This window comes from Penicillium manginii (assembly GCF_028828005.1).
Source record: "Penicillium manginii strain IBT 31320 chromosome Unknown utg000006l:1.0-4164085.0:1.0-4166146.0, whole genome shotgun sequence".
Lineage (NCBI taxonomy): Eukaryota > Fungi > Ascomycota > Eurotiomycetes > Eurotiales > Aspergillaceae > Penicillium > Penicillium manginii.
The window spans coordinates 2,063,421-2,087,384 of NW_026643107.1; the positions used below are offsets into that span (position 1 = coordinate 2,063,421).

The 23,964-nt window shown below is 47.7% G+C and overlaps 14 protein-coding genes across 14 annotated transcripts; 10 read left to right on the top strand and 4 right to left on the bottom strand.

The window, feature by feature from the left end:
• On the top strand, positions 1-954 carry N7533_009130 (class I SAM-dependent methyltransferase; the record flags this gene model as incomplete). Its single annotated transcript, XM_057105780.1, has 3 exons — positions 1-38; positions 97-268; positions 379-954. The coding sequence occupies 3 exons, from the start codon at positions 1-3 to the stop codon at positions 952-954; spliced, it is 786 nt and encodes a 261-aa protein (XP_056957229.1).
• Positions 955-1,806: 852 nt separating this feature from the next.
• Positions 1,807-2,397, top strand: N7533_009131 (uncharacterized protein; the record flags this gene model as incomplete). The annotated part of the gene is made up of 1 exon (XM_057105781.1): positions 1,807-2,397. One exon carries the CDS (start codon positions 1,807-1,809, stop codon positions 2,395-2,397), a length of 591 nt encoding a protein of 196 aa, XP_056957230.1.
• Positions 2,398-2,763: 366 nt separating this feature from the next.
• Positions 2,764-4,726, bottom strand: N7533_009132 (uncharacterized protein; the record flags this gene model as incomplete). Its single annotated transcript, XM_057105782.1, has 4 exons — positions 2,764-3,685; positions 3,745-4,437; positions 4,491-4,568; positions 4,629-4,726. The coding sequence occupies 4 exons, from the start codon at positions 4,724-4,726 to the stop codon at positions 2,764-2,766; spliced, it is 1,791 nt and encodes a 596-aa protein (XP_056957231.1).
• Positions 4,727-5,634: 908 nt separating this feature from the next.
• N7533_009133 (trihydroxytoluene oxygenase) lies at positions 5,635-6,867 on the top strand (the record flags this gene model as incomplete). Its single annotated transcript, XM_057105783.1, has 3 exons — positions 5,635-5,819; positions 6,084-6,315; positions 6,388-6,867. 3 exons carry the CDS (start codon positions 5,635-5,637, stop codon positions 6,865-6,867), a joined length of 897 nt encoding a protein of 298 aa, XP_056957232.1.
• Positions 6,868-7,334: 467 nt separating this feature from the next.
• On the bottom strand, positions 7,335-8,357 carry N7533_009134 (fumarylacetoacetate hydrolase family protein; the record flags this gene model as incomplete). The annotated part of the gene is made up of 4 exons (XM_057105784.1): positions 7,335-7,639; positions 7,702-7,996; positions 8,044-8,118; positions 8,169-8,357. The coding sequence occupies 4 exons, from the start codon at positions 8,355-8,357 to the stop codon at positions 7,335-7,337; spliced, it is 864 nt and encodes a 287-aa protein (XP_056957233.1).
• A 502-nt stretch (positions 8,358-8,859) lies between these two features.
• Positions 8,860-11,051, top strand: N7533_009135 (uncharacterized protein; the record flags this gene model as incomplete). The annotated part of the gene is made up of 6 exons (XM_057105785.1): positions 8,860-9,085; positions 9,170-9,249; positions 9,309-9,595; positions 9,649-9,966; positions 10,023-10,165; positions 10,225-11,051. 6 exons carry the CDS (start codon positions 8,860-8,862, stop codon positions 11,049-11,051), a joined length of 1,881 nt encoding a protein of 626 aa, XP_056957234.1.
• A 222-nt stretch (positions 11,052-11,273) lies between these two features.
• N7533_009136 (sulfotransferase family protein) lies at positions 11,274-12,053 on the bottom strand (the record flags this gene model as incomplete). The annotated part of the gene is made up of 1 exon (XM_057105786.1): positions 11,274-12,053. The coding sequence occupies one exon, from the start codon at positions 12,051-12,053 to the stop codon at positions 11,274-11,276; it is 780 nt and encodes a 259-aa protein (XP_056957235.1).
• A 501-nt stretch (positions 12,054-12,554) lies between these two features.
• N7533_009137 (glutathione S transferase) lies at positions 12,555-13,500 on the top strand (the record flags this gene model as incomplete). The annotated part of the gene is made up of 4 exons (XM_057105787.1): positions 12,555-12,609; positions 12,655-12,731; positions 12,806-13,198; positions 13,276-13,500. 4 exons carry the CDS (start codon positions 12,555-12,557, stop codon positions 13,498-13,500), a joined length of 750 nt encoding a protein of 249 aa, XP_056957236.1.
• Positions 13,501-13,881: 381 nt separating this feature from the next.
• N7533_009138 (uncharacterized protein) lies at positions 13,882-14,555 on the top strand (the record flags this gene model as incomplete). The annotated part of the gene is made up of 3 exons (XM_057105788.1): positions 13,882-14,158; positions 14,224-14,328; positions 14,374-14,555. 3 exons carry the CDS (start codon positions 13,882-13,884, stop codon positions 14,553-14,555), a joined length of 564 nt encoding a protein of 187 aa, XP_056957237.1.
• Positions 14,556-14,953: 398 nt separating this feature from the next.
• N7533_009139 (M20 family metallo-hydrolase) lies at positions 14,954-16,568 on the top strand (the record flags this gene model as incomplete). Its single annotated transcript, XM_057105789.1, has 3 exons — positions 14,954-15,192; positions 15,259-15,573; positions 15,629-16,568. 3 exons carry the CDS (start codon positions 14,954-14,956, stop codon positions 16,566-16,568), a joined length of 1,494 nt encoding a protein of 497 aa, XP_056957238.1.
• A 371-nt stretch (positions 16,569-16,939) lies between these two features.
• N7533_009140 (40S ribosomal protein eS10) lies at positions 16,940-17,943 on the bottom strand (the record flags this gene model as incomplete). The annotated part of the gene is made up of 5 exons (XM_057105790.1): positions 16,940-17,227; positions 17,290-17,423; positions 17,543-17,592; positions 17,649-17,683; positions 17,920-17,943. 5 exons carry the CDS (start codon positions 17,941-17,943, stop codon positions 16,940-16,942), a joined length of 531 nt encoding a protein of 176 aa, XP_056957239.1.
• Positions 17,944-17,993: 50 nt separating this feature from the next.
• Positions 17,994-18,905, top strand: N7533_009141 (telomere maintenance SDE2 family protein; the record flags this gene model as incomplete). Its single annotated transcript, XM_057105791.1, has 1 exon — positions 17,994-18,905. One exon carries the CDS (start codon positions 17,994-17,996, stop codon positions 18,903-18,905), a length of 912 nt encoding a protein of 303 aa, XP_056957240.1.
• A 483-nt stretch (positions 18,906-19,388) lies between these two features.
• On the top strand, positions 19,389-21,305 carry N7533_009142 (uncharacterized protein; the record flags this gene model as incomplete). Its single annotated transcript, XM_057105792.1, has 2 exons — positions 19,389-19,782; positions 19,843-21,305. 2 exons carry the CDS (start codon positions 19,389-19,391, stop codon positions 21,303-21,305), a joined length of 1,857 nt encoding a protein of 618 aa, XP_056957241.1.
• A 471-nt stretch (positions 21,306-21,776) lies between these two features.
• On the top strand, positions 21,777-23,512 carry N7533_009143 (uncharacterized protein; the record flags this gene model as incomplete). The annotated part of the gene is made up of 8 exons (XM_057105793.1): positions 21,777-21,902; positions 21,957-21,998; positions 22,069-22,471; positions 22,539-22,744; positions 22,813-22,892; positions 22,986-23,153; positions 23,213-23,419; positions 23,488-23,512. 8 exons carry the CDS (start codon positions 21,777-21,779, stop codon positions 23,510-23,512), a joined length of 1,257 nt encoding a protein of 418 aa, XP_056957242.1.
• Positions 23,513-23,964: the final 452 nt, after the last annotated feature.

The following is a 23,964-nucleotide window of genomic DNA, read 5'->3' on the forward strand; positions in this document are numbered from 1 at the left end:
ATGACTGACTTCACCGAGGCAAATCGCAAGTACTTCGAGTAAGATACTACCCTGAACCACATCCAATTTGCAGACAGCTGATTGACCCTTTTATAGCAAAATGGCGACCGAATACAAGGATACATTTGCCAATGCGATGAAGACCCTGTCCGAGGAGACACTGAACCATCGGCTTTGGCTGAGTGATCGATGGGCAGATACTGAGACTGGCAAAGACAACGATGTTAAAATGCTTGAATATGCCTGTGGACCAGGTGTGATCTCAATGGTAAGTTCAGTTGTTGATGTCGAATATTTGTGGATTTTTTTTTCTTCAGAGAGAAAGAATTTCTATACCCAGGAGGCCATCAAACTAATACTTGACTTTATTTATGGCAGACGCTTGCTCCATATCTGTCAAAGGTCGTCGGCATCGACGTATCCGATAACATGATTGAGGAATTCAACCGCAACGCCAAAATGATTGGCATAGACGATAAGATGGTTGGATATAAAGCGGATTTACTAAGCGACTCTGTTCCGGACGAGTTTTCGGGGCCGGAATATACAGAGTTCGACATGGTGGCAGTCAGCATGGCCTTGCACCACTTTGAATATCCACAAATGGCTCTCCAGCGACTAGGAAGCCGACTGAAGAAGGGTGGTGTGTGTATGATAATCGATATCCTATCTCGCTCTGGACATGATCATGGGCACGGCGGTGGTCATGATCACGGTCACAGTCACGGCCACGGTCACGGCCACGGCGAGGGACAGCATGGTCATAACTTCGGTGAAGCCGCCCATACGGTCAAGACCCACGGATTCTCCCGAGAGGATATGCAGAAACTGTTTGAAGGAGCTGGACTGGATCATGGATTCAAGTATGAGGTAATTCCCGAGCAACTGGTTTTTAATAAGGGCGAGAAGACGCACAGCGTGACGGTGTTCATTGCTCGTGCCCAGCGCTCCTGAAACCGGAGACTGGATGCTAGTAGCCGTGGCATGAACAAACGAGAATTTCCAACTAATTGAAACATCCCTGGGATCTTGAATAAATCATGTTATTAAGAGAATGAACCCATACTATCCAACTTTGAAGTCATTCCCTAGGAGCCTCCTCGGAGTGGGTCTCTCAAGGGCCCACTCGAGGACCCTTTGTAAATAAAATAAAATCAAGAATCTTAGTTTATGCTGGCTAGTACGGAGTATTTTCAATATTTGCTTGGGGCCTGATTTGAGCACGGAGTAAAATTTTGGCGTAGCAACTTGAACTTCCAAGGCTTTTTCAAGTTATCCTATGATCATTCTGCATTAGCACACACAGTGGAAGGCTCCAAAAATAGCCTCAAGGTCGGAGGTCGGCATTTACTACTTAGGGGCAAACAGCCCCAAACCCCCAAAATTTCCCTTGAAATTGGGGCTGCCCACGAGTCGAATCACAGCTCTCCAGGATGGGACTGAGCCTCTGGAGAGAACGGACTGCGAATAGTTCACTTTGGAGGCTTGATTGCCAGCTAGCGATCCAATCGTATCCCAGAACCAGCGCCACTCGGCTCTTGGCAGGGACCAGTTGTGCCTTTTGTTCGGTTTTCAGGGACTAGATGCATCCTTTCCCTCAGATTTGACCGGTCCCTCCGGACGAAAGTTTGATGCTAGCGCCAATGGGGAGTACACGCCCGGAGGATTGCTTTGGCATATAAGCAACGTCTGGGACTCGGCATAGAGTTCCGCACCTTCGATCTTACTGCCATCTGTCTTTCGTTAAATCCCTGGCAATACACTCTTTTAAACCACTCGAACGGTCTCTACCTAATATCTCACAACATGAAGACATTTACCGCAACCCTCCTCTTTGGCCTTGCCGGCATCGCATTGGCCCGCACTGATCTCGCTGGCTGCACCTCGTCGCAAACCACCAACCAGTGGCACGAAGCCAGCATGATCTGGTGGGTGCCCGAGAGCGGCGAAATTTGCGAGTTTGTCGACTGTGGTGGTGGTCGCGCTCCTCCTAAGACTACCCAGCCTGGTTGCCCTCTTTACTCCGGTACTGCGACACTCACCCCCAACTACATGCCTGGATGGGGCCCCAATGGCAAGATCGCCGCGTCGACTACAACAGTTGCCCAAACCACCTCTTCTTCTTCCTCTTCCTCTTCCTCTTCCTCCGAGGACAAGACAACCGGTGACTCAACCGAGTCTGCTACCACTACAACCGACTCTATGGTCACCCCTGCGCCGACTTCTTCCCCTGTCGTTTCTATGACTACTGCGACCTCGTCTATCTCGAAATCTGGAAACGCCACCTCCTCCGCCGCAACCTCAACCAAGACAGGAAATGCTGCCGGAGCATTGTCCGTCAATGTGGGAGGTATTATGGTCATTGCTGCTGCTGTCATGGGTGGAATGGCATTGTAATCTACAGCATACCTTTGCATGTATTGGTGTTCAATAGGTATACAGACGATTCCAAAGTACAGAGTATTTTCCATAGACAGACTCAGTCTATAAATAATTCAAATCACGGCTATGAATATTCAGAAAAGCTCAAAGAGTTCCAGTTTCCAGTCAACCAAATTACATCCGCTTTTTTCGGATCCGCCTCGTGGGACATCCCGTGACTAGTAGTTTTTTGGAATGCAGTTTCATCTTGCAAATGAGCACAATACCACTTGAAATCCTTTTTGGTGGTGCGCTCCCGCTTGATTCTGGGGTCGCCTACTCCGTGTGATCCTTCTATTACAAGTATACTTTGAGCGCTTCCTTCCACAGATTCTTTGGGATTTACATCCCTCCGCCGAGCGCCAGAAAATCGTCAAATGAAGAATATGTATCGAATGACATATTGAACAAAAAGTCAAAACCAGCCGGGTCTTGTACTTCTTGGGACCGGGATTTGTCCAAGGCCTCCTTCCTATGGCGATGGCATTCTTTCATGAGGCGCATCCTATGTGGAAGTCTTCGAAAAACCTCGGGTAATTGAGCTGTGGGACGTGGGCCAGTTTCTCGCTCGATGAGTTGTCGAGCTTCCTCAAGTTTTTGCATTAGTCGATCGATCGTTTGGTCAAAGTCAACAGTGTTCTGCACATATTCAAGGTCCCACCCAGTTTCGCTCTGAAATAGACTTAAACGAGAAAGGGCGACAACTGCGTGACCAAATTGGCACCAAAAAGTAAAAGGCATATAAGTCAAATAATAAGACGGGAAGGAATCGAAATCATCGAAAAGGGACTTTGTCGCTTGGAGGCAGCGGAACAGAATGTCCAAACGTGTGAGAGTATAGCCACTGCATTGAGCATCAGAAAGTTGCTCGCTGAGAGCAACTTGATACAATAGTATTTCCAATGTATCGTAATGGAGATTTAGGATTTCTGCATTGAATAAATAAAGCGATCCCCGAGTCAAAACTGGATTGGAAGTCTTACTTGAATATGGCGATTCGCAGAAGAATGAGGCTTTCAACTTTCTGAGGTCAGATTCAAACCCCCGTATACTCAAGCCCAGCGGACCCGAAAGTGATCCGAGGTCATCGAAATCATCGAAGCAGATTGTGTGAACAATCCTATCGGCAAGATGCATAGCACGAACTAAATGAACAAGAACGGCATCGGTAGGAGATTCTGACTCCGCCTCTATGACCTTGCAGCATTCATCCGTATATTTCGTGAAGCGAAGTGGTTCCATATCTCTCACACAGGAGGACAACCTGTAATTTGGTCAACGCTTTGCTCGCCTTCCAAGAAAAGTCCTGTATAATCGTTGTACATTACGGTCAAATAGTAGCATCCCAAATAGGTGCGTCGCTCTTCTAGCGTCCGTAAAGGCTTCGAGTCAACCAAGGCATCCATTTTCTTTACATAGCCGATTGGCTTGAACAATCTATTAGGGGAGCTCAAATCAACGCCTAGATGTAAGCTGATTAGCTGCGCCAAGGCTAATTGCATAAAAGCATCTAGTTGTACGGGGCCCTGAGTGGTCTGCTGTGAGGCCATTTCTGGTATTTCTCCAGTCTGTGCAGGAACAGGAGAATGCCCAATGAACCATGCCAAGAAAACGAGAAGACCTTGTAGAAGATCGAGACTTCGCTCATTCCGTAAAATAATGTGTTCGGCTGCATACTCTTTCACAGTATTCGAGAAATCTCGCTGACGCGATGCACTCTGGCATGCGGCCATTGAGAGGTTGAGGAAGAGAAACGGCTTTTCTTGGCTTAATTGCTTTGCTGTAACATTGGCTGGAATCACCACAAAGGGGAATAAATGAACCATTTTCGTGGTAAAACGCGCCAAGAGAATTTCGCCCTCTCCTTCGTTTGGAATCCCTGGGTCTTTATCAAGCAAAGTGGTCGGCGACTGTGTAAGCAATGAATTAAGGTCGGATGATTGCGTAGGCGATGGATTCGAGGCCGCCATCAAAGCGACCATTCGGTCCAACTTTGCCTCGAGGGCAGAGACTTGACTGCTTTGTTGTTAATCAAGATCCCTCGAGGCCCATGTGGAGTGACTACTAACACGCTGTTTTTAGTTGGCTTTTGGCGTCGATGTGCCCCAGGAGCCTGTCCCCCACATTCCTTGCCTAAGCGATGGCATCTGAAGATCTTTAGCTAATTTTGGAATGATGACAGGCATTATCCATTTTAAGCAACTCACCGTTTACATGTCTCATCGTTTTCTCGGTCGCACCGTACCTTTGCCTTGGCGCACGCTCTACAGGCCTTCGACATCCGCACTCCACTAGAATCGGCCATGGTGTGGCAACGTTTTCTGTGAGATCTCGGGGCTCTGGCGCCAGGTTATCGATGAACAAGTACTAACAAGTCTTGGGCGCGTGGCTTTGAAGGACTTTATTGGTTGAGCATAAGGGGGACATGTTGTTGTGTCCTTCAAGTTGGGGCCGAGAAGATGGGCCCAGGGCGGTCTGGACTCTGAAATGTGCTCCAACATGCTGGTATACAATTACCCAGTGGCATCTACTGAATGACTACTACTCCTAGTATTATTTAGAGTCGCAATCGAGATATTTTAAATCGAGGGAACTCGCTGATCTAATCAGAGTAACGAACAACAATTCCGTAAAATCGCACCTAGAGCAATCCGGGGCCCCGGGGGTTTACGTACATATCAAGTCAACGAAACAGCCCCACAAGAGAGCGTTGGACTATTGAAATACCCTAGTGACCGAACATGGTTTAACTGCGCATTTGTGAACATGTAAGGAGTTGTAGAACTGTAGGGGGCATTTTCCTAAGCGGGGACTACATTCCGTCCCTCTTGCATCCTGCTTTCACGGACTACGGAGTAGGCTTGGAACAAATCCGGATTCCGAGTCCCGTTATGCTCACTTCTGCCTGCCCAGGTGCCTTCTGGGTGGGGCCTTCCCAAGAGAAATAGCCAGCTATCACTACTCTGGTGCTCAGGTACGATATTTCTTGCTTCCCGCCCTCGGGAGTCGGATATAAGTAACGCTCGTGCGGGACAACCCCAAGTTGTGGGACCTATTTTTATTTGTGGGGTACGGGGAAGATCTCGGACCAACCTTAGAAGGCTCATCAAACTTCATAAAACTGGGCAGACATATTAAAACATCAGATAAATATTCCCAGGCACTTGCAATTCTGTCTCGGTCGGTTTTCCATTCATCTGCAGCTAAGACAAAATGGCTGTCGCAAATCATGGGGCATCAGTTCCAGACCTTATTGCTATTGGCAGCGAGCAAGAGAATGTAGACGAATGGAGAAAAAAAATGCAATATCGATCCAAGTTCACAGATACGCCTGGTGAAATTAGCCCATATGCGGTACCAACATCCAGACTTGGATCAAATCACGACGTTTCTCCAAGGTACGTCTCCAGGGCTGATTATATTCATTTTTGTGATTTAAACAGCTGACCACCTGGCACCTTACAGACTTTGGGATGACTGTGGCCAAGAAGACAGATCAAGAAATCTGGTATCGTGGATATGGTGACGATCAATATGTCTATTATGCTCGAAAGGGTCCAAAGGAATTTCTCGGGGGCGTTTTCACTGTTGAGTCCTACGAGGATTTGGAGAAGTATGTTGATATTAATGTTCGAATTCGTTTCAATCTAACAAAAGCCCAGGGCCTCAAAGCTACCATCAGCTAGTAGTATCGAGAAACTGTCTGACTCTCCCGGCGGTGGCTTCATCGTCAAGTTAACAGACCCCGAGGGATTCCCAGTCAATTTGATGTATGGGCAAGCTCCAGCAGAGAAAGGGGAGTATCCGGAGAAACTTACTATCAACTACGAGAAAGACAAGCCTCGCATTCGCAAATTTCAGCGTTTCGAACCAGGCCCAGCAGCCGTGCACAAGGTGAGTAGCCCCCCTAGGTCATTCCGGAATTGTCTAGTTTAGTACTAAGTTATTGAATTTATCAACTACTAGCTGGGACACTTTGGTCTATGTACCCAGGACTTTGAGAAGATGGTCGATTTCTATACCACAACATTCAACATCGTCCCAACAGACTTTCTATATGTCGAAAAGGAAGGAAAGAAGCTCAATGTCGCGATGTTTGCCCATATTGACCGCGGAGCCGACTACGTGGACCACCACAGCTTTTTCATAAGCACCAATGCCACAACTCATGTTCATCACTGTTCATTCGAAGTCCATGACTTTGATACCCAGAAGCTTGGACATCAGTGGCTTGCCAACAAGAAGTACAAATCTGTGTGGGGTGTCGGTCGCCACATTCTTGGATCGCAAATCTTTGATTACTGGTGGGACACCACTGGAAACATGATTGAGCACTATGCCGATGGAGATCTTGTGAATAATCAGACTCCCATCGGTTATGGTCCCGCAGGAGACGAGTCGTTGGCAGTGTGGGGCCCTGAAGTACCTGCCTGGTTTTTGAAATAGATTTCACATTCGAATGTAACTTAAAGTGCAAATTTTGCATTCTCATTTACTTGCTTTTAAATCTTACATTTTTATCAACAGGAGCCTTGAGCTTGTAAAATTTCCCTGTTAAATTTTAATTGTCCAACAAATAACGCTTAGCTGACTCCGGGAGTGCCCAACTTTGAACATTTTGAGGGCCAGATACCCAAATCATGGAGCTATCAAATATGGGTTAATGCAATGTACGATGAAGATTTTGAGAAAAGGAATTCGTTATCCTTGAGCTACAAGCTGCGACTAGTTTTCCGTAAAAGAGTCAGTCTGCAAGACTAAAAGGCAATTATTACTGCAAGCTTTCTCGACAATGCTGTGTACATGATTTTTAAGTAGTGTCTTAGGTTCAGAGAAAAGTGCAATGCAATCTAAAGTCTTTTGAATTTATTCTAGAAAACCAATGAAGCATCTGAAATACTAAGTAACTAGGCTCAGTGGCTCTCATAGCGCACTCGGTTGACCAATGTTCCGATCTGCTCTATCTGGACCGAAATCTCATCGCCATCTCTGAGAACGACCCGGGGATCACGGAAATAGCCAATACCAGCTGGTGTACCAGTCAGAAAGATTGTGCCTGCCTCCAAGGTAGTGCCTTGAGACAGATAAGATATCTGCTTCTTGATGGAGAAGATCATATCCTTGGTGTGTCCATCTTGAACAGTATTTCCGTTGTGAATGGCCTTAATAGATAGAATCTGTGGATCTTGAATCACAGAGGGAGCAACAAGGACAGGTCCTTGAAACGACGTTCTTATTAGCAAGTTGAAATGAAAGTTTCTGTTCGAGTCGGCAGCTTACCAATGGGGCAGCTTCCATCAAGTCCCTTAGAAAATGACCACTGAGCGGTAATCATCTGCATGGCACGAGCAGAGACGTCGTTGGATGCAGTGTATCCCAAAACATAATCAAGTGCTTCCTCCTCTGGGATATCGCGTCCTGTTTTTCCAATCACCAGGCAGAGCTCCGCTTCATAATCACTTGTCTCATCTTGCGCACATTTGGGAATGTTGATCGTCGCGGGGTATGGCCCTATCAGTGCACTTCGAGGTTTGGTGAAAAGGATGGGTGCTTTAGGAAGTGCCATCTTGGCTTCCTGGGAGCTTTTAGTGATTGATTCTCACCGGATTGTTAAATACGAACATTTGCATGATCCAGATAGTTCAGTCCAAGACAGCGAATGTAATTGCATTCTTCTCGAGTAATTGGCGAAAGCAACTTTGATTATGTTAACGTCGCCTTGATCGTAGGGGAGTTCAGGTACTTACCTGCTGAACGTGCATGATTTCTCCAGTAACACGACCATCATAAATAGTTCCCTGGATCAAATATGCTGCAATCTGGACTCCATTTGTACTATCCTTACCGATATCGCGAGAAGTATCGACCAACTGCCCGAGGTGGACCTGACTGTCCTCCACAGCAATGAACCGAATGAGATGTGTCCAGGAAGGCATTTTGCAGAGTCTCGAACAAGTTGGCTCCGGATTGATCGAAATCGCAAGAGTAACAGGATATGGCAGTCGCATACTATATATTGGGGTGTTAAACCCCTCCACCCGGGCCGACCTCGGGGAAGTATGGGGTACGGTGGGACTGAAACCTTCCCCACTGGCATCTCGGATATACGAGGCCCCCGGCATTTCGAACGGGTATAGAACACGGGTACTAAGAATTCCCAGAAAGAGCGAGAACATGTCCAATCACATAACGACTCGGAGAGAAGTTGACAACGTCCCGCCCCCTCTTTCCCCTTCTAGATTCTAGCTGCGGCATTGCTGGTCGATCGTCTCTTCCCCAGCCGACCGCAATGTGGGACCCCGGGGATGCGGGACCTTACCACTTCCAAATCGCGGAGAGGCGCAACAGACCGACCTAAAATGAATAGTCTTTAAAACCTGTTGCCAAATTTGAATTGCCCTAGAAAATACCTAAAGCAAAGTTGTGTCTTTTATCGTCATGTCGGAAGTCGATTGTGAAGCAACCGATGTGGTGATTTGCGGCTGTGGCCCAACCGGGGCTATGTTGTCGGCATATCTAGGCCAAATGAACATCCGGAACATCGTACTGGAACGAGGAACAGAGATCACAACTGATCCTCGTGGGATTGCTCTCGACGAAGACGGTATTCGGCTCTTACAAGGTCTTGGTCTATATGAGTCGATATATACCGAAATCGGAACCTGTAAGTCAATATTTGACTGCGCAAGCAAAATGGCCAGTTTCAATCAGCCAGATAAACCAACTTGAAAGACTTATATGACTCTAGGTATGAATATCTTCAAGTTTATCGGAGGAACGAAACCGATATTGGATAAACCTGCTTTCATCGAGATGGACTATGCAACAGTAAGAAATCCACCCATGCATCTGTGCAAGAGAAAATATGAGTTTCTTACACTATATAGACTGAGGGTGGTACCGGTCATGTTGGATTTATCTGCCACAAACAACCGACGTTGGAGAAGAAGTTACGAGAAAGAATGGCAGCATTGGACGCATGCGAACTACGCTCTGGCTGTGAAGTCACGGCCTTATCCGAAGACAAAGATGGAACCTTGTGCGTCTATCGTGATTCACAAGGTAAAGAGCGAAAGATCAAGTCGCGCTTCTTTGTAGGGGCTGATGGAAAAACTGGATTCACGCGAAAGCAATACCTTGAGTCCAGAGGCATCGTCATGGAGCAGGCTCACCAGTATGCCGCACTAACCTTTCCGTATGTAACAGGAGCTAATAATTCAAAAATAGGGCATTTTATGAGGAAACTTGGGTGGCATTGAACTGGCGAATTGATCTTCCTAATGAGAAGACGCATCCCGATTTTCCACTGTGGAAATTAGGCTATACGCCGGAACAGGTCTATGATCTTTTCTTTCCTGTCAATTTCCGGTTTGTTTGTAACCCAAATAGACCCTCTGTCTGTGGGCGCTTTGGCCTACCATTGGACCGACTCTGGAGATTTGAATTCGTCGTCATGAAAGACGAAGATGGAAATGAGATGTCGAAGCCTGAAATGATCCAAAAGGTCGTCTATCCTTATATTACCCACTCAGGTAGTCGGTACGGGTGAGTAATTCAACTCTTTAGATTAGTTTAATTTATGTTCCAGCTAACAAAGACAGTTTACTACAAGATGTCGCATTCCCTGAAGATTGTATCAAGGTTCTCCGCTGCCGGCCTTTTCGATTTTCGGCTCGCAGCTGCAACAGATGGTCCGATGGCCGTGTCATCCTATGCGGTGATGCTGCTCATGTATTTCCTCCATGTATGTGTGAAATTTCCAGGGAATAAAAACCCAATAAATGCTAACCTGCTTGGTGTTAGTTGGTGGTCAGGGTATCGCGTCTGGGTTCCGAGACGCTGTTTCTTTAGCATGGCGTCTTGCAATTCTCTGTCGCAATCAACCAAGTCACCTCGGCTCCGACGGAAAGGTTCTCCAAGCATGGTACGAAGAACGCAAGCAGCAGCTGGAGAAGTCCTTAGCATCAACTATTGAAAATGGCGAATTTGTCAATGAAAGCAATCCTCTCAAAATTATGCTTCGAGGGATCTACCTGTGGCTTATTCAATTGATACCATCCTGGCGCCATGAGCTTCGACTTGGGCGTCGCAAAGAAGGAATGGTGCGGTATAACTATTCTGAAGGTATGCCATTCCTTCCGGAGTTCAAAGGCGGGCTGTGTCTTCCGCAAGTCTACTGCAAATCAATTGGAAGTGACGGAAATGGCATTTCTTTCACGGATGATGTGATCTTTTCGCAAGAGAAAAAGGGCCTATTTCAGCTTTTGATTCTTGCCAAAAGTGTCAAGGAGGCATTCTCATCTCTGGACGATGTGGCCAACATTGGCGAAATATCGAACGGAGAGATACATCTTCACGAGACAACACTGTTAGTTGAGGATACCGCATGTGACACTCATGAGAATGCACCGCATATTTTTCGAGTAGCAACTGGGGAAGAGTTCGCAAAGTCGCCTCTATGCGAGAAACGCCCGAGTCCCGAGTTCTATGACCCATTCATTATAGGAAAACACTTGGAAGGTATGAAGTTTGTTCTACTGCGCCCGGACAGATTCATTTTCGCGGCTTGTGACAGTCAGGGTGACCTGGAAATTGCTGTGAAAACCGCTGTATCATATATGAAAAGATAATGTCAGGAAAAATAGGGCCTGCATCAGTCCCGTTGAAATGTATGATTAACAAACATTCCATTTGCGAGGGTTTCGGAGTCAGAGAATAGAATTGCTCGATTACTTAGCTTTAAAGCGTTCTCTAAGATGTCGTAGGAATATAGGTGTATTAGATATTTGTGAATTATACACCTGCCTCAATATCAAGAAATCAGCCCCGGAGTGTTCACTTCAAGTTTCTTTTCAGAAGAATCTGGGAATAAACTTCCACCCCAACCAGGCAACACCCCCAAGTGCAGACCACCCAAGAAGACCCTTGGCAATTAAAATCGCTTTAATAATTCTGAAAGTCTTTTTTTCGTTCACCTTAGGGAATTCTGAATCAGGAACGGCCTTGTTCAAAAATTCGCAAAGAGGCTTCCATCCATCCTCTGCCTTAAATTCCAAAATCTCACGGCCTCGCTCCTTGGCAACCGTCCTCACCATATCATTATGCCTTTCGTAACTAGTTGCATTGAAAGGATCGCTCATCCCATATTTCTCTTTGGACCAATCTAGAATATGCATATTCATGCGGTACCACAACCGATCTGACTTCCACAAAAAGCCGATCAAGTAGAACGGTCGAGTGAAGAAAAAGCCCAAGCTAGCATAGCAGCTTTTTGCCCATGCCACAGCATCTGGGCGAGTGGTGAGGATTATCTTCGCCTCCGGGTAAATTTCCAGTAGTTCAGGGAGAAAGAATACAGCAGGCATGTCACAGACAGTTTCGTAGCCGTCGACAAGTTGGCGAATGAGCTTTTGACGTCGCTGGTTGTCACTTTCTGTGGCGGCCTCGATAAGGGTTTCCATTCTGTCTGGATGTGGAATAATTTGTGCCATATGGAGACATGGATCAAATCCCAGTTCCTCGAGAGCTGCTTGCAACGATGATGTTGCCGTTCGGGGTAGACCAGCCCCGATGACAAGCAAAGGTGCCCTTTTTGTCTGTCGAGCACGCGAATCGGTGACGAAACGGACCATTGTAAATATGAAACCTTTCAGGTAATATTGGGGTTGGGGTAGGAGAGAAAATTGAAAATAACCTGTTCAGTTCTTGGGGATGTCCACGGGTGCCACGTGAAATTAAGGCGTCCAGCCAGGTGTCAGCAACAAAGAGTTTCATGCTTATCTATCTCAGCCCGGTTCTGGTTTACGTGCAGACTCGGACGTCCGGATGCCTGATGAGGTTAGAGCTTAGAGTTTCGTAAAGAATAATAGTAGGGATAACCATAAAAAAATGCTTGAAGTTTCCAATTGGAAATGTATCTCCAATTTCATTCTATCTTAAATGGTATACAAGGCGGGTGACTGATATTCGAGACCAATCCAACGAGAAGCTTGATGTATTTTTTAAGCTCAGTAGCAGCGATGCGTAAGGTCGTATTGGTGAGTCACGGTGACCTCGTTTAATCTCCTCGTTTAAGTCCCGCAACTTGAACCCCAGCAAATTTCCCCGCTTCAATTGAAACCCTGAAAATCACCATGGCTACAGAAGAACCTGAATACCAGCTTATTGGACTTCATACCCGATACTCCAGTCAGTGATACATTCACAATGACATAGCATAGCTAACCCATCTAGGCTGGACGTCGCGGGTCGAAGCTGTCCTGGAGTACTTTCAAATTCCATACAACCCAGTTTTTGTGAAGATTCCTGATGTACAGTGCACCTCTACGAGATATAATAATATACTATGACATTTTACTAACATGTAATGACGAGGTCTAACCAGATCAAAGCTGTGTCTCCAACGGGATTTGTCCCTGTCCTCGAGTGTCGTTCTCTAGGCTCCACCCCCATCGGCGATTCACTTGCAATCTGCGAATTCCTCGCTGAATCTCACCCTGAACTCCCACTATGGCCTCGGGATCGTCAGCTTAGAGCTCTTGCTCGGAGTGTTGCGTCGCAGATGCACTCTGGATTCTCTGCTCTCCGGGGCACGTTCCATGCCAACTTCATCGCTAGGTATACAGGAAATGTCCCAGTCTCGGCGGATGCGCGAAAGGACGTACAGCGCATTCTATCCATTTGGGGTGAGGCTCGTAAAACGACTAAAGAGCGCCTCCTAGCCCTGGGTGAGGCCGACGAAGGATTTTTGTTTGGGGGGGTTCAGTATTGCCGATGCGTTTTTCTGGCCAGTACTTTGGGTAAGCACATGCGGAACAACGCGACATTATAAGTTGAGATGCTGATGGACGGTAGCGCTTTCGGACGTATGATCTTCCCTTGGATACCGCGAGCGAAGATGCTCTCATCTGGATGGCTCAAATGTGGAACGATCCCGTCTTTCGAGGACTGGCGGATAAGTACTATGAGCAATCGGAAGACCCGGAGACGGTGATCGCGCATTATGATGACATATACCGGGGCCAGCAAGACATTCAGTATGGCCAATTTCCCAGAGATTGGAATTTCTCGGCGGTTTAATCCTGGGCTCAGGCTTTTTTTTCCATCTATAGGTCCATCATACCCAGCACTAGGTATCGAAGGGTCTCGTATTAACATGGCCTTAAAAGAGTAGTATGTATTCAATTTAATGCATACAATATCATATCTTGATTGATCGCAAATTCCGTATTCAGTACTCCAATGCGTATACAACAAAGAGGACTGGGTATCGCAATCATGATGTGGATCCTTCTTCTAGATACCTAAATAGTACTAATTAGTAGCTCATTCCGTATGACGTCAATACTCAGCCCGCTGTCCTTGGCCACGGAAGCCAAGTTTCGTGGTCTTTAAGTTCCTGTATCACTCTATTTTTCTCCTTGTCGCCCATTAAACCTTACTTTAATAACATATCACACTATGTCTCAATCTTTCGCGCTCCTCCGCCGTCAGCGCACGGATGATCTCTCCAAGCTCGCCGATCAGCATATGCAGCATGATTTGCAACCCGAAGATCGCGACGCTCTCAAATCTGCAGCCTCCACTGTCTCTCTGTGGACAACAGTTGGATCTGCTGTAGGTATTGGGCTTGGACTCTATGCGGCAGTTCGCTTGAGAAGCACCCGCAAAGCGTTCTTCGCTGCTGTTCGAGCGCAAGAGAGACCGACCAAGGTCGTTTTTGCGGATGGGCGTACTGGTATATATTTTACGGAAAATTCGACTATGATTGAAACCTATGTTTGCTAATGTATGGATTTCTAGAGCCAATTCCCGATCTTACACCTTTGCTTAAACCGACCACCCTTGGTGACTTTGCGACGTATTTCTTCGCTTCAGCCGGCGGTCTATTTCTAGGCGGAGAACTCGGTAAGCACTTTCAATTGATGAATGGAACCAAACGATGATTCCTAGGCTCTGACATGGATGAATCAGGCTTTGCTGCTGGAGCGGCTAGTGCGAGCAGCAGCATCTCTACTGAGCCCGAAAGACGAAAGAGAATCGAGACCGCCTTTCGAAGATTCCGAGCTGATGTGCTACGACGAGAGGCCGATGAGCTGGACAAGGGGGCAAATGTTTCTGATCTGATGTTGTAGAAGAACAGTTCAAAGAGATATCACATATCATCCTTAACCACTAAGACTTCGAAGAGTGCAATATAGAGCCTAGATAATCCTCGAGTCCCTAAGGTTACAACTTCCCCCTCTCCCCCTTCGATGCATTTTCCGTGCAGAGTGTAGATCATTTTGTCGGAGAGATCCAACTTGAACGAGAGCAACGAGGCCCAAGCGCCAAATATGGAGAGGAGAGCACTCCATCTACCCCAACTTATCTGCTGGAACAGATGCGGGGGCTGCAGTATATCGGCAGTCGCACAGTGCGGACTTTGTGCCGCTCACCGTTCCCCGCTCGCTCTTATCAATTGGCCCAGTATCTTTCATGAATGGGTAAGAACACCGAGAATTCCATCGTATAAGAGTAACCTGATTTCACCATGGCCACTGCATCTTTACTTCGTGCGAATTGGGCTAGGCCATCCTTGAAACTACTTCCTTGCCGGGGATCAACCACTTATCAAGGCCTTCGAAAATCTTTCTCAACTACAATCCATCGCAACATGCTGACAAGTGAATTATCCGAAGCCGAAGTCTCGGCTCTGCGAGTAGATAAAGAAAGACTGGCAGAAGATCTTCATCATTCATGTCAGTGGGGGTCTGGCATTCGATGGGGCGAGTAGGTATCAATCTGAACGAACTTTCAGGAGCGGGAGAGGCTGATTATGGTGTGTCTTTCGCGTAGTGAATCGACAGATACTGGAATGCAGCGCCTTGCGTTATCAGAAGAAGATAAGAGCGTTCGAAATTGGTTTATTCAAACCATGAAAGACCTCAAGTGCGACATTACGGTGGATGAAATGGGCAACATCTTCGCGGTTCGCCCAGGTAGAAGAAGGGACGCACCCGCTACTTTCATCGGCAGCCATCTTGATACACAGCCGACTGGAGGACGATATGATGGTATTTTAGGTGTTCTTTCTGGAGTTGAAGCCCTGAAGCGGATGGATGAGATGGGGCTTGAGACAGAGGGAGGCGTGGGTGTGGTAAATTGGACCAAGTAAGAGGCTATACTTACATTTTCTCTCTAACTCTTGCTGACTATCATCTTCCAGCGAGGAAGGGGCTAGATTCCCGGTGAGCATGATATCGTCTGGCGTATGGGCGGAGTGCATTCCACTATCCAAGGCACACGATCTCAAAGAAGTGCCAACAGTAGCATCACTGCCCACGGCAGCCTCAGCCCCAGAGACAATGAAGTCAGCATTGAAGAAGATTGGCTACCTGGGCAGCGTGCCTTGCTCATACAAGTCCACTCCAATGGCAGCACACTTTGAGCTCCACATCGAGCAAGGTCCCCATCTCGTTTCTGCGGGCCAACGGGTCGGGGTGGTCACGGCAGTACAGGCCTATCGTTGGTTCCGATTGAATATCATCGGGCGAGATACACACACAGGTACAACCGCTTTCGAACACCGTGCCGACGCTCTATATGCCTTTGCGCGTATGATGGTTCGAGCAAGAGAAGTCGCCGCAGGAAGAGGATGCCTTGCTAGCGTTGGAATTATCGAAGCGAAGCCAGGCAGTGTTAACACCGTCCCAGGAGAGGTCAGCTTCAGCTTGGATATCCGTGGACCAGAGACGGAACTGGTTGCTGAGGTTGAGGAAGAGCTTCGCCGTGATTTTGATGAAATCGCCGCGGCGGAGGGTGCTGGGATCGGCAAGCCTTGTCGGGTCGAGTGGACGCTCGACTTTGATTCTCCTGCCGTTAAATTCCACGACAACTGCATAGAATGCGTGCAGCAATCGGCCCACGCTGTTGTAGCTGATGCCTCGGTTGCAGATACCAAGTCACTGGTTCGGCCCATCATGAGTGGCGCTGGCCATGATAGTGTCTTCACATCGAAGCGTGTTCCGACGAGCATGATATTTGTGCCTTGTAAAGATGGCCTCAGCCATCATCCGGAGGAATTCTGCTCAGCAGACGACTGCGCGACCGGAGCATCCGTTATTTTGCAAGCGGTTGTGCGGTACGATCGGAAGAGATTCACATAGGGTTGATGGAGATACGGGCAGTATATTAAATCTGACCCTAGATTTACATCGAATCGAATATCAGTAGAGATATAATCAAGTTGAATCATCAGTAAAATCTAAACAGTCTACAATGTGAGCAATTGGTGCACTGATCATGAATTTGCCATTAAACTAGCTACATCATTAAAGCCAGTGACATCGTTTCAACTTTTTTGATTTTTTCCCGTACCCGCAAGTATCAGAAACGAGGGGCCGTTTAGTGATGTGTCGAGAACCAGCCTGTTTCGAAGCCACCATTTCTGGAACCCTAATCCGGACCAAGCCCTCAGACAACATCATTCCCCAGGATGACCGAGCAGTGGATGACAGGATGACCAAGGCCTCATCCCTTACTGGGGAGCGGCAGCACCGCGGCCACGGCCGAAGCCACCACGGAAAGAGGGAGCGAACTCGCCGGGGGCACCGCCCTCCTTGCCACCCTCCTCGCGGCGGCGGTAGCCACCCTCACGGGGAGCGCGGGGACGACGCTGCTCACGGTCCTCACCGCCCATCATGCCGCGGGGAGGGTTGTGGGAGCGCTGCTGCTTGATGTGGGTGGCGGGGACAACCTCAGCGGGGAGGTGGAGCCACTCGCGCAGGTAGTCAAGACCCTCGGGGGTGAGGGTGTAGTAGTAGTACTAGTTCATATTAGCAACCTGGACATGCAATTGTCACGATGAGAATGGAACAAAAGACTCACCTGCCACGAGAATTGGGTCTTGAGGAAACCACGGGAGGTCAGAGACTGGCAAGCCTTGATGACATAGAGGTTCTTGGTATCAATGTCACCGTGCTTGGGAAGGTTGAAGTCCTTCTTGGCCACGAGCACACCCTCTGCAAATACAGTCAGTTAATTGATCTCATAGCCATATCCATCTTGGTCTGCATCAGCGCAATTGCGGCGTGTCGAACCGAGGGACATCGTAGCGTCGGCGAGGGTCGTGGTTACATACCGCGGAAGAGGTACTCGTGGATCTTCTTGCGGTCGTCCTTGGGGATAAGCCTGGCGCATTGTCAGTAAATCGGCATGAGTGCGAGTGATAAAACAGGCAATCTTACATTGTCGCGAGTTCCTGGTGCAATTCGGGGAATCGCTTTGACAATCCAGAAAATTGATGGGTGATTTAAAGAATCAAGAGGAGTGGAGCCCGCGCGAAGTGCGAATATGATATTCCTCTTCGGGTTCTCTAGGGTTGGGGCTCTTGTAAGTCACGTTACCTCGATGGAGTTTGGACAAGTCACATGACTCTATATTGCTGACCGATTGACTGTATCACATGACTGTGGCTGGCAGCCTTACCCCGTGACCTCCATCTTATCGCCATCACACCTGGTCGCAGATCATCCCAAACATATTCTCAGCTCGCGCGTTCGGTCGAAGAGATCTTTCTACCACACTTCAAGATGGCATCGTCAAATGTTAACGTTCTGCTATCGTCATTCCCTGGACTTTCGCTACCAGCGACCGTCTCGTTTTCGTTGGCATCGACCTCGACAATCTCAGATCTAACCGACAAGGTCGCCTCATATCTCCCGTCTTCGCTTTCTCTACAGTCACTTATTCTTACGACGACCAACAACAAACAAATCACTCCCTCGTCCGATCCCCTGCGATATCTCTTTTGCACTCATGATGGCACCACCTCGGCCCCCTCCGCTATCCTTCCAGTTCGCCTGTCCGTTCCCCTATGCGGTGGTAAAGGTGGATTCGGCTCTCAGCTTCGTGCTGCCGGCGGTCGTATGTCAAGCAAACGCAAGCGCAATCAAGGCGATAGCAACAGCTCCAGTCGCAACCTCGACGGCCGCCGCCTGCGTACCGTGAATGAGGCCAAGGCCCTCGCTGAATATCTCGCCGTCAAGCCTGAGATGGATAAGAAGGAGAAGGAAGAAAGACGACGACGATGGCAAGCAGTTGTGGATATGTCCGAGAAGCGACAGGATGAAATCAAGAATGGTGATGGGAAGCAAAAGGTTGACGGGCAGTGGATGGAAGACAAGGAAGAATCCATTGAGAAGGCCCATGAGGCGGTTTTACAAGCCATGAAGGATGGCGCATGGACCGACAACCTCCGAGATGTGATTCTTGGTGGCTCTAGCACAAGTGCCAGTGAAGGCAGCGAGCATGCTACTTCCTCTAGCTCAGACGAAGAAGAAGAGCAAGGTCCATCATCCAGTTCTGCAGGTCCCTCTGCCCCGAAGCCTGCTGCTGCTCGACGTTTCATTGGTTTCGATGACGATGACGAATTTATGAGCGACTCCGAGGAGGAAAAAGAGGCAGAGCCTGAAGGCAAAGGCAAGGGTAAGGCTCGCGCTTAAATTCATAAAAGCAGCATTTGGGTTATGGGTTACGACGGCGTTTATGTATTCTTTGGGGCTTTGGGGTTTATAGCGGGTTTCCATGTCAATAGTTAGTCCTACAGTCGCGATCTTGGAGCAATAATCAAACAGCCAATTGATTGCTCGCGCCACACATATTATTCTCAGTAATTGAAGCCTTTGTAGAAGGTAAATGTGCTATAAGCTCGTGAATATGATTAAACCTAATTGGGGATTCTCGTGCAATTAAAGAATTACCAGAGTAAATCATGTCTCCATGTCTACAGGTAAGGTAGCCCCGTCTTTCTAAAGTTTAGTGGATCCCAAGGTCGCCGTGCGGAGGTCTTATCGATAACATTTTTCTCCGGCAGAAACTGGAAAAAGCGTGGCACCGCGCAAACTTCCTCTTGCGACAACATCCATCATGTTGGCCTGCTCTGGGGCGCGCTGTCTAAGACCCTACGACTTGATGTTCTGCGATTGATGCCGAGGTATCCTCGTCAACTAGCACTCTCAACACCCTCGTTTCGCAGTACACTCCTAACCGCAAACTCCATCACGCGCCACGGCCTACACGCAACTCGTCTATTCTCTACTACGCGCTTTCAGCAACAAGCTACCATCGAGGGGCTGACGGATGTTCTACCCGTCTGCTGCCCAGGGTGTGGCGCTTTTTCGCAAACAGTTGAGCCAGATGAACCGGGTTACTATGGCGCGAGCCGGAAGCAAACTCGGAAACTCCTCGTCTCCAGGCAGAAAGCAATCGAAGAACGAAATACAGAGCTAGGATCCGAAGGAATACCGACCTTGCAAGATGAGCTCTCGGTGGATGACTCTCATGGGAAGGGGGAGATGGTGGCCCCTCGGCCTATCCAAGGTATTCGATAAAGTCAACACCACCCTCAAATGTCCCTACGCTAATCCAAAATTAAAGAAGGTGCTCTATTGGATGAGGCAGAGAATCCGGACACGCCCTCTATTGAATCGCCGACCCGAACTACCCATGTCTGCGATCGATGCCATGATCTCATCCATCATAATAAAGCGATTGCCGCGCCCAAACCAGATACTCTTGCGATACGAGATTACTTGAAGGAATCTCCCTACAAGGACAACCGTGTCTACCATGTCATCGATGCTGCCGATTTTCCCATGTCCCTCGTTCCACGAATTCATGATGCACTGTCAGTCAAGGGCCAGCGGTCATTAAACCGACGTGCTTCACATGAAAAGTACTATGGCGGCCAGAAACTGCCTAGTCTCAGTTTTATAATCACACGCTCGGACTTGCTAGCAGCAACTAAAGAGCAGGTGGACTCGAAGATGGAGTATGTCCGCAATCAGCTTCGTGCTGCTCTTGGAAGAGCAGGGAGGGATGTTCGATTAGGCAATGTCCATATGGTTAGTGCGCATCGCGGATGGTGGACAAAGCAGGTTAAGGAAGAAATTCGACAACATGGCGGTGGTATATGGGTTGTTGGAAAGGCAAATGTGGGAAAGAGCAGCTTTATCGAAGCTTGTTTTCCTAAGGACCAGCGAACCATCGAAAACATGGCCCAATGGATTGAAGAGCAACGAGAGAAAGCTGAAGTCCCGAACCAACGACAGGCATATCTACACGATCCAAACAGCATTTTACCCCCTGCACCTCACGAAGACCAATTCCCTGTCCTTCCGGTCGTGTCTTCCATGCCAGGAACAACGGTCTCGCCTATTCGCATTCCTTTCGGTCGTGGCAAAGGCGAGGTTATTGACCTGCCAGGCATGGAGCGTGGCCAGCTCGAGGACTTCGTTCGAGACGAACATAAACGGGATCTGATCATGACCAAGCGAATAAAACCTCAACGATGTACCATCAAACCCGGTCAATCACTTCTTCTTGGCGGTGGACTCGTACGGCTCACTCCCGTGAACCCGGAGCACACGCTTCTTGCTGCTTGTTTCATTCCCATTGAAACTCATCTTACGAAAACCGAGAAAGCCATTGAAATCCAAACCGAGCAACGAGCATACCCTGGCACAGTTCTGATGAGTGAAGGGACTGGTAGCACCATGAAATCCGCCGGGAAATTCGATTTGAAATGGGATACTACACGCTCAAATCTACCCACATCTATTGCCAAGGCAGTAAAGGATCGCAAAATCCCTATTCCCCAGCTGCCATACCAGGTTATGTCTGCCGATATTCTTGTGGAGGGCTGCGGATGGATTGAAGTCAGTGTGCAAATTCGCGCCAAACACAACCCCGAAGAGCCGCCCATTTATCCTCGAGTTGAGGTATTCACCCCGAACGGCAAACACATCGGGTCTCGTGAACCAATGGAATGTTGGAATTTTATCGCTGAGAAGCTCAAAGCAGACAAACGGAAGAGACCGCGTATGAGGTACCGTTATAGTTGAACCTGATCGGCGACCCACAAAAATGTACACTACAAACTAGCATAGCCACTGGTGTTTTATTGTCTATAGATACTGTAATTATACATCAATCTCTGTCATCGTCGATTTTCTGTCAATGTCTGAAATGTTCTCTCGTATCCCCAATGTATTGGACTGCCTCAGGGTGCTGCAGCCTGGGGGTCCCCACTGCTGTGGAGACATTTCAATGGTTCTCCTGACTGCCAAAGCTCTTTGCTTCTTCCACTCTCGACGATCCGGCCCTTGTGAAGAAGCTCCAATTTGAGATCTTCTCTTTGATCTAGGTAACATAGGTAAGAATGCAACTCCTGATGTCGGACTCTCTTTAATCTGCGACTTTTAATGAGCCAGAAACACCAAATTCAACAAGCAAGTTGCGTCACCGCCTCTTCCGACACGTACTTTTTAACCAGGAGAAGGGGGAAAACAGAAAGGGATATCTCTACACGCAAGATGTTATCTTCTCGTGCTCTTCAGAATGTTGAGCAACTGGAACGTCCCTTCCGTTTTACTCCAACTCCGGATTATAACCCTGAGACCAATCCTCAAGGTCTTATTTCATTTGGCATGGCAGAGAATGTGAGTGTGCTTATCAAATGAAGCAATAGAGTTACTCCACTGACCATTTATCAGAGACCAATGAGGTCTGAAATTGTGAAATACATTAACGACAAAGTAAATATCTGTCTTTCCGGAACACATCATTGCTTCCATGACCAAGTCCGGGGATCTTACATACTTCTAGGTTACGTTCACACTTGACTCAGTCAGCTACCGCTCGAGCGCCACTATAAATGCTCGTCTTCCGGGAATTGCTGCAGCTCACTTAGACAAGGTCTTGGGCACACATTCACCAATTAATCCGGATCATGTTTTCGTCGCGGATTCCCCGACGTCTCTGGGCAACATGCTCGGTTTCAACCTCGCAGAGCGGGGAGAAGGCATTATCGTTAATCGCCCCGTATACGGCCGCTTTGAGCTGGACTATGGTGTCGAGGCGGGCGTTGAAATTGTCTATGCCGATACCACAACCGATGAGGCTTTTACGCCGAACTCTGTGGCTAAGTACGAGCAAGCTTTAATTGAAGCCGAGCAGCGAGGCATCAAAATCCGTGCGGTACTCCTAGTCAACCCACACAATCCTGTCGGTACGTTCATTCTATCACCAATCATTGAATTTTGAGGGTTTCGATAGATTAATCGAAATCGAATCAGGTCGTTGCTATCCCTCTGACACCCTGAGACATATTGCAAGGTTTTGTGACAGAAAGAGTCTTCATCTTATTAGCGATGAGGTATATGCATCCTGCGTCTTTGACTCAGGTGATCCTGATGCGGTGCCATTCACTTCTATTTTATCGTTAGATCTGCAGGGCTTGATCGACCCAAATCTTGTCCACGTTCTATATGGATTTAGCAAGGTGAGTCGGATTCCAATAAAAGAATTTCATAAGCCTCCGGGGCTCTGTTGAGATTTATTATAAATTAGGACTTTGCTTCTGGGGGTCTGCATCTTGGCTTCTTGGTAACTGCAAATGAGCAACTTCGCAAGGCATGCAAAATGGTTCTGTAAGTTTCAGGATCTCAGGACGAACATTTTCAAAATGATCAGCACCTTCAACGATTGATCAAGAAATGCTAATATAAGTCTCGCACTTTTAGGCGGCTTCATGGTGCTTCCCAGGCTGCAATTACGATCGGGACTGCTATCTTAGAAGATCAAGACTTTGTAAAGAGCTTCCTAGCTAAATCTCAGGCTAGCCTTGCAGCAGGCTATCGCCTAGTGACTTCTACACTTCGCGAAGCAGGTATTAACTACATGAAAGGAGGGTAAGTATCTTTTCACATTTATCAAAATCTTTGTGTCGGTTCTAATTTTCACAAACTAGCAACGCCGGATTCTTTGTTTATGTCGACTTGTCCCCTTTCCTCCCCGATATTGACTGCTCGGTTCAAGAACGCGAATTTGCTCTAGCACAGCAGCTTCTTGATGAAGGTATTTTCTTACATCCTGGGGAGGAGCACTCTAAGGATGCGGGGTGGTTTAGGTTGGTATTTTCCAATGACGAACTAGCTCTGAAGGAAGGGCTGAGGAGGTAAGATTTATCATACATTTCTGCATTTTGCACTGTCATTCAAGGCCTTGGCTGACCCTGCCATGTAGGATGTTGCGTGCTTTGAATTTATAGGCTTTATGGTTGTTTGTGCAGATACATGGAGGCCATACTGGTTTAAGGAGGGGCGATAAAGGAAGGTCTGGGGATCTATTGAGACTGGCCAAATACGACCTTATTCCATAGAGTAGATATGAGTACGGAGCTCAATAGTTAACGGCGATCGGTCCAGTCTTTCTGGCAGGCAGCTTCCTTCAATTGCAATGTTGTAATAGACCAAGCTGCTTATCACACCAGGCTTTCGGCGTTGGTTTCAAGTTTTCATTCTCGGCTATTGGTGACGAATTCCCGAGGTAATCATCGGGGATCCAAATAAAGATAAACCAATCAATGTTTTGGAGATCAAACTGGACAGTGTATTGTCATAATCTGTGTAAAGATATTTCATGCAAATTTGCCAAGCTTGTATCACTTAAGACCAAAGTACCTCGTTAATCTTGGTTACCCCTCATTATCACCCAGTGCCC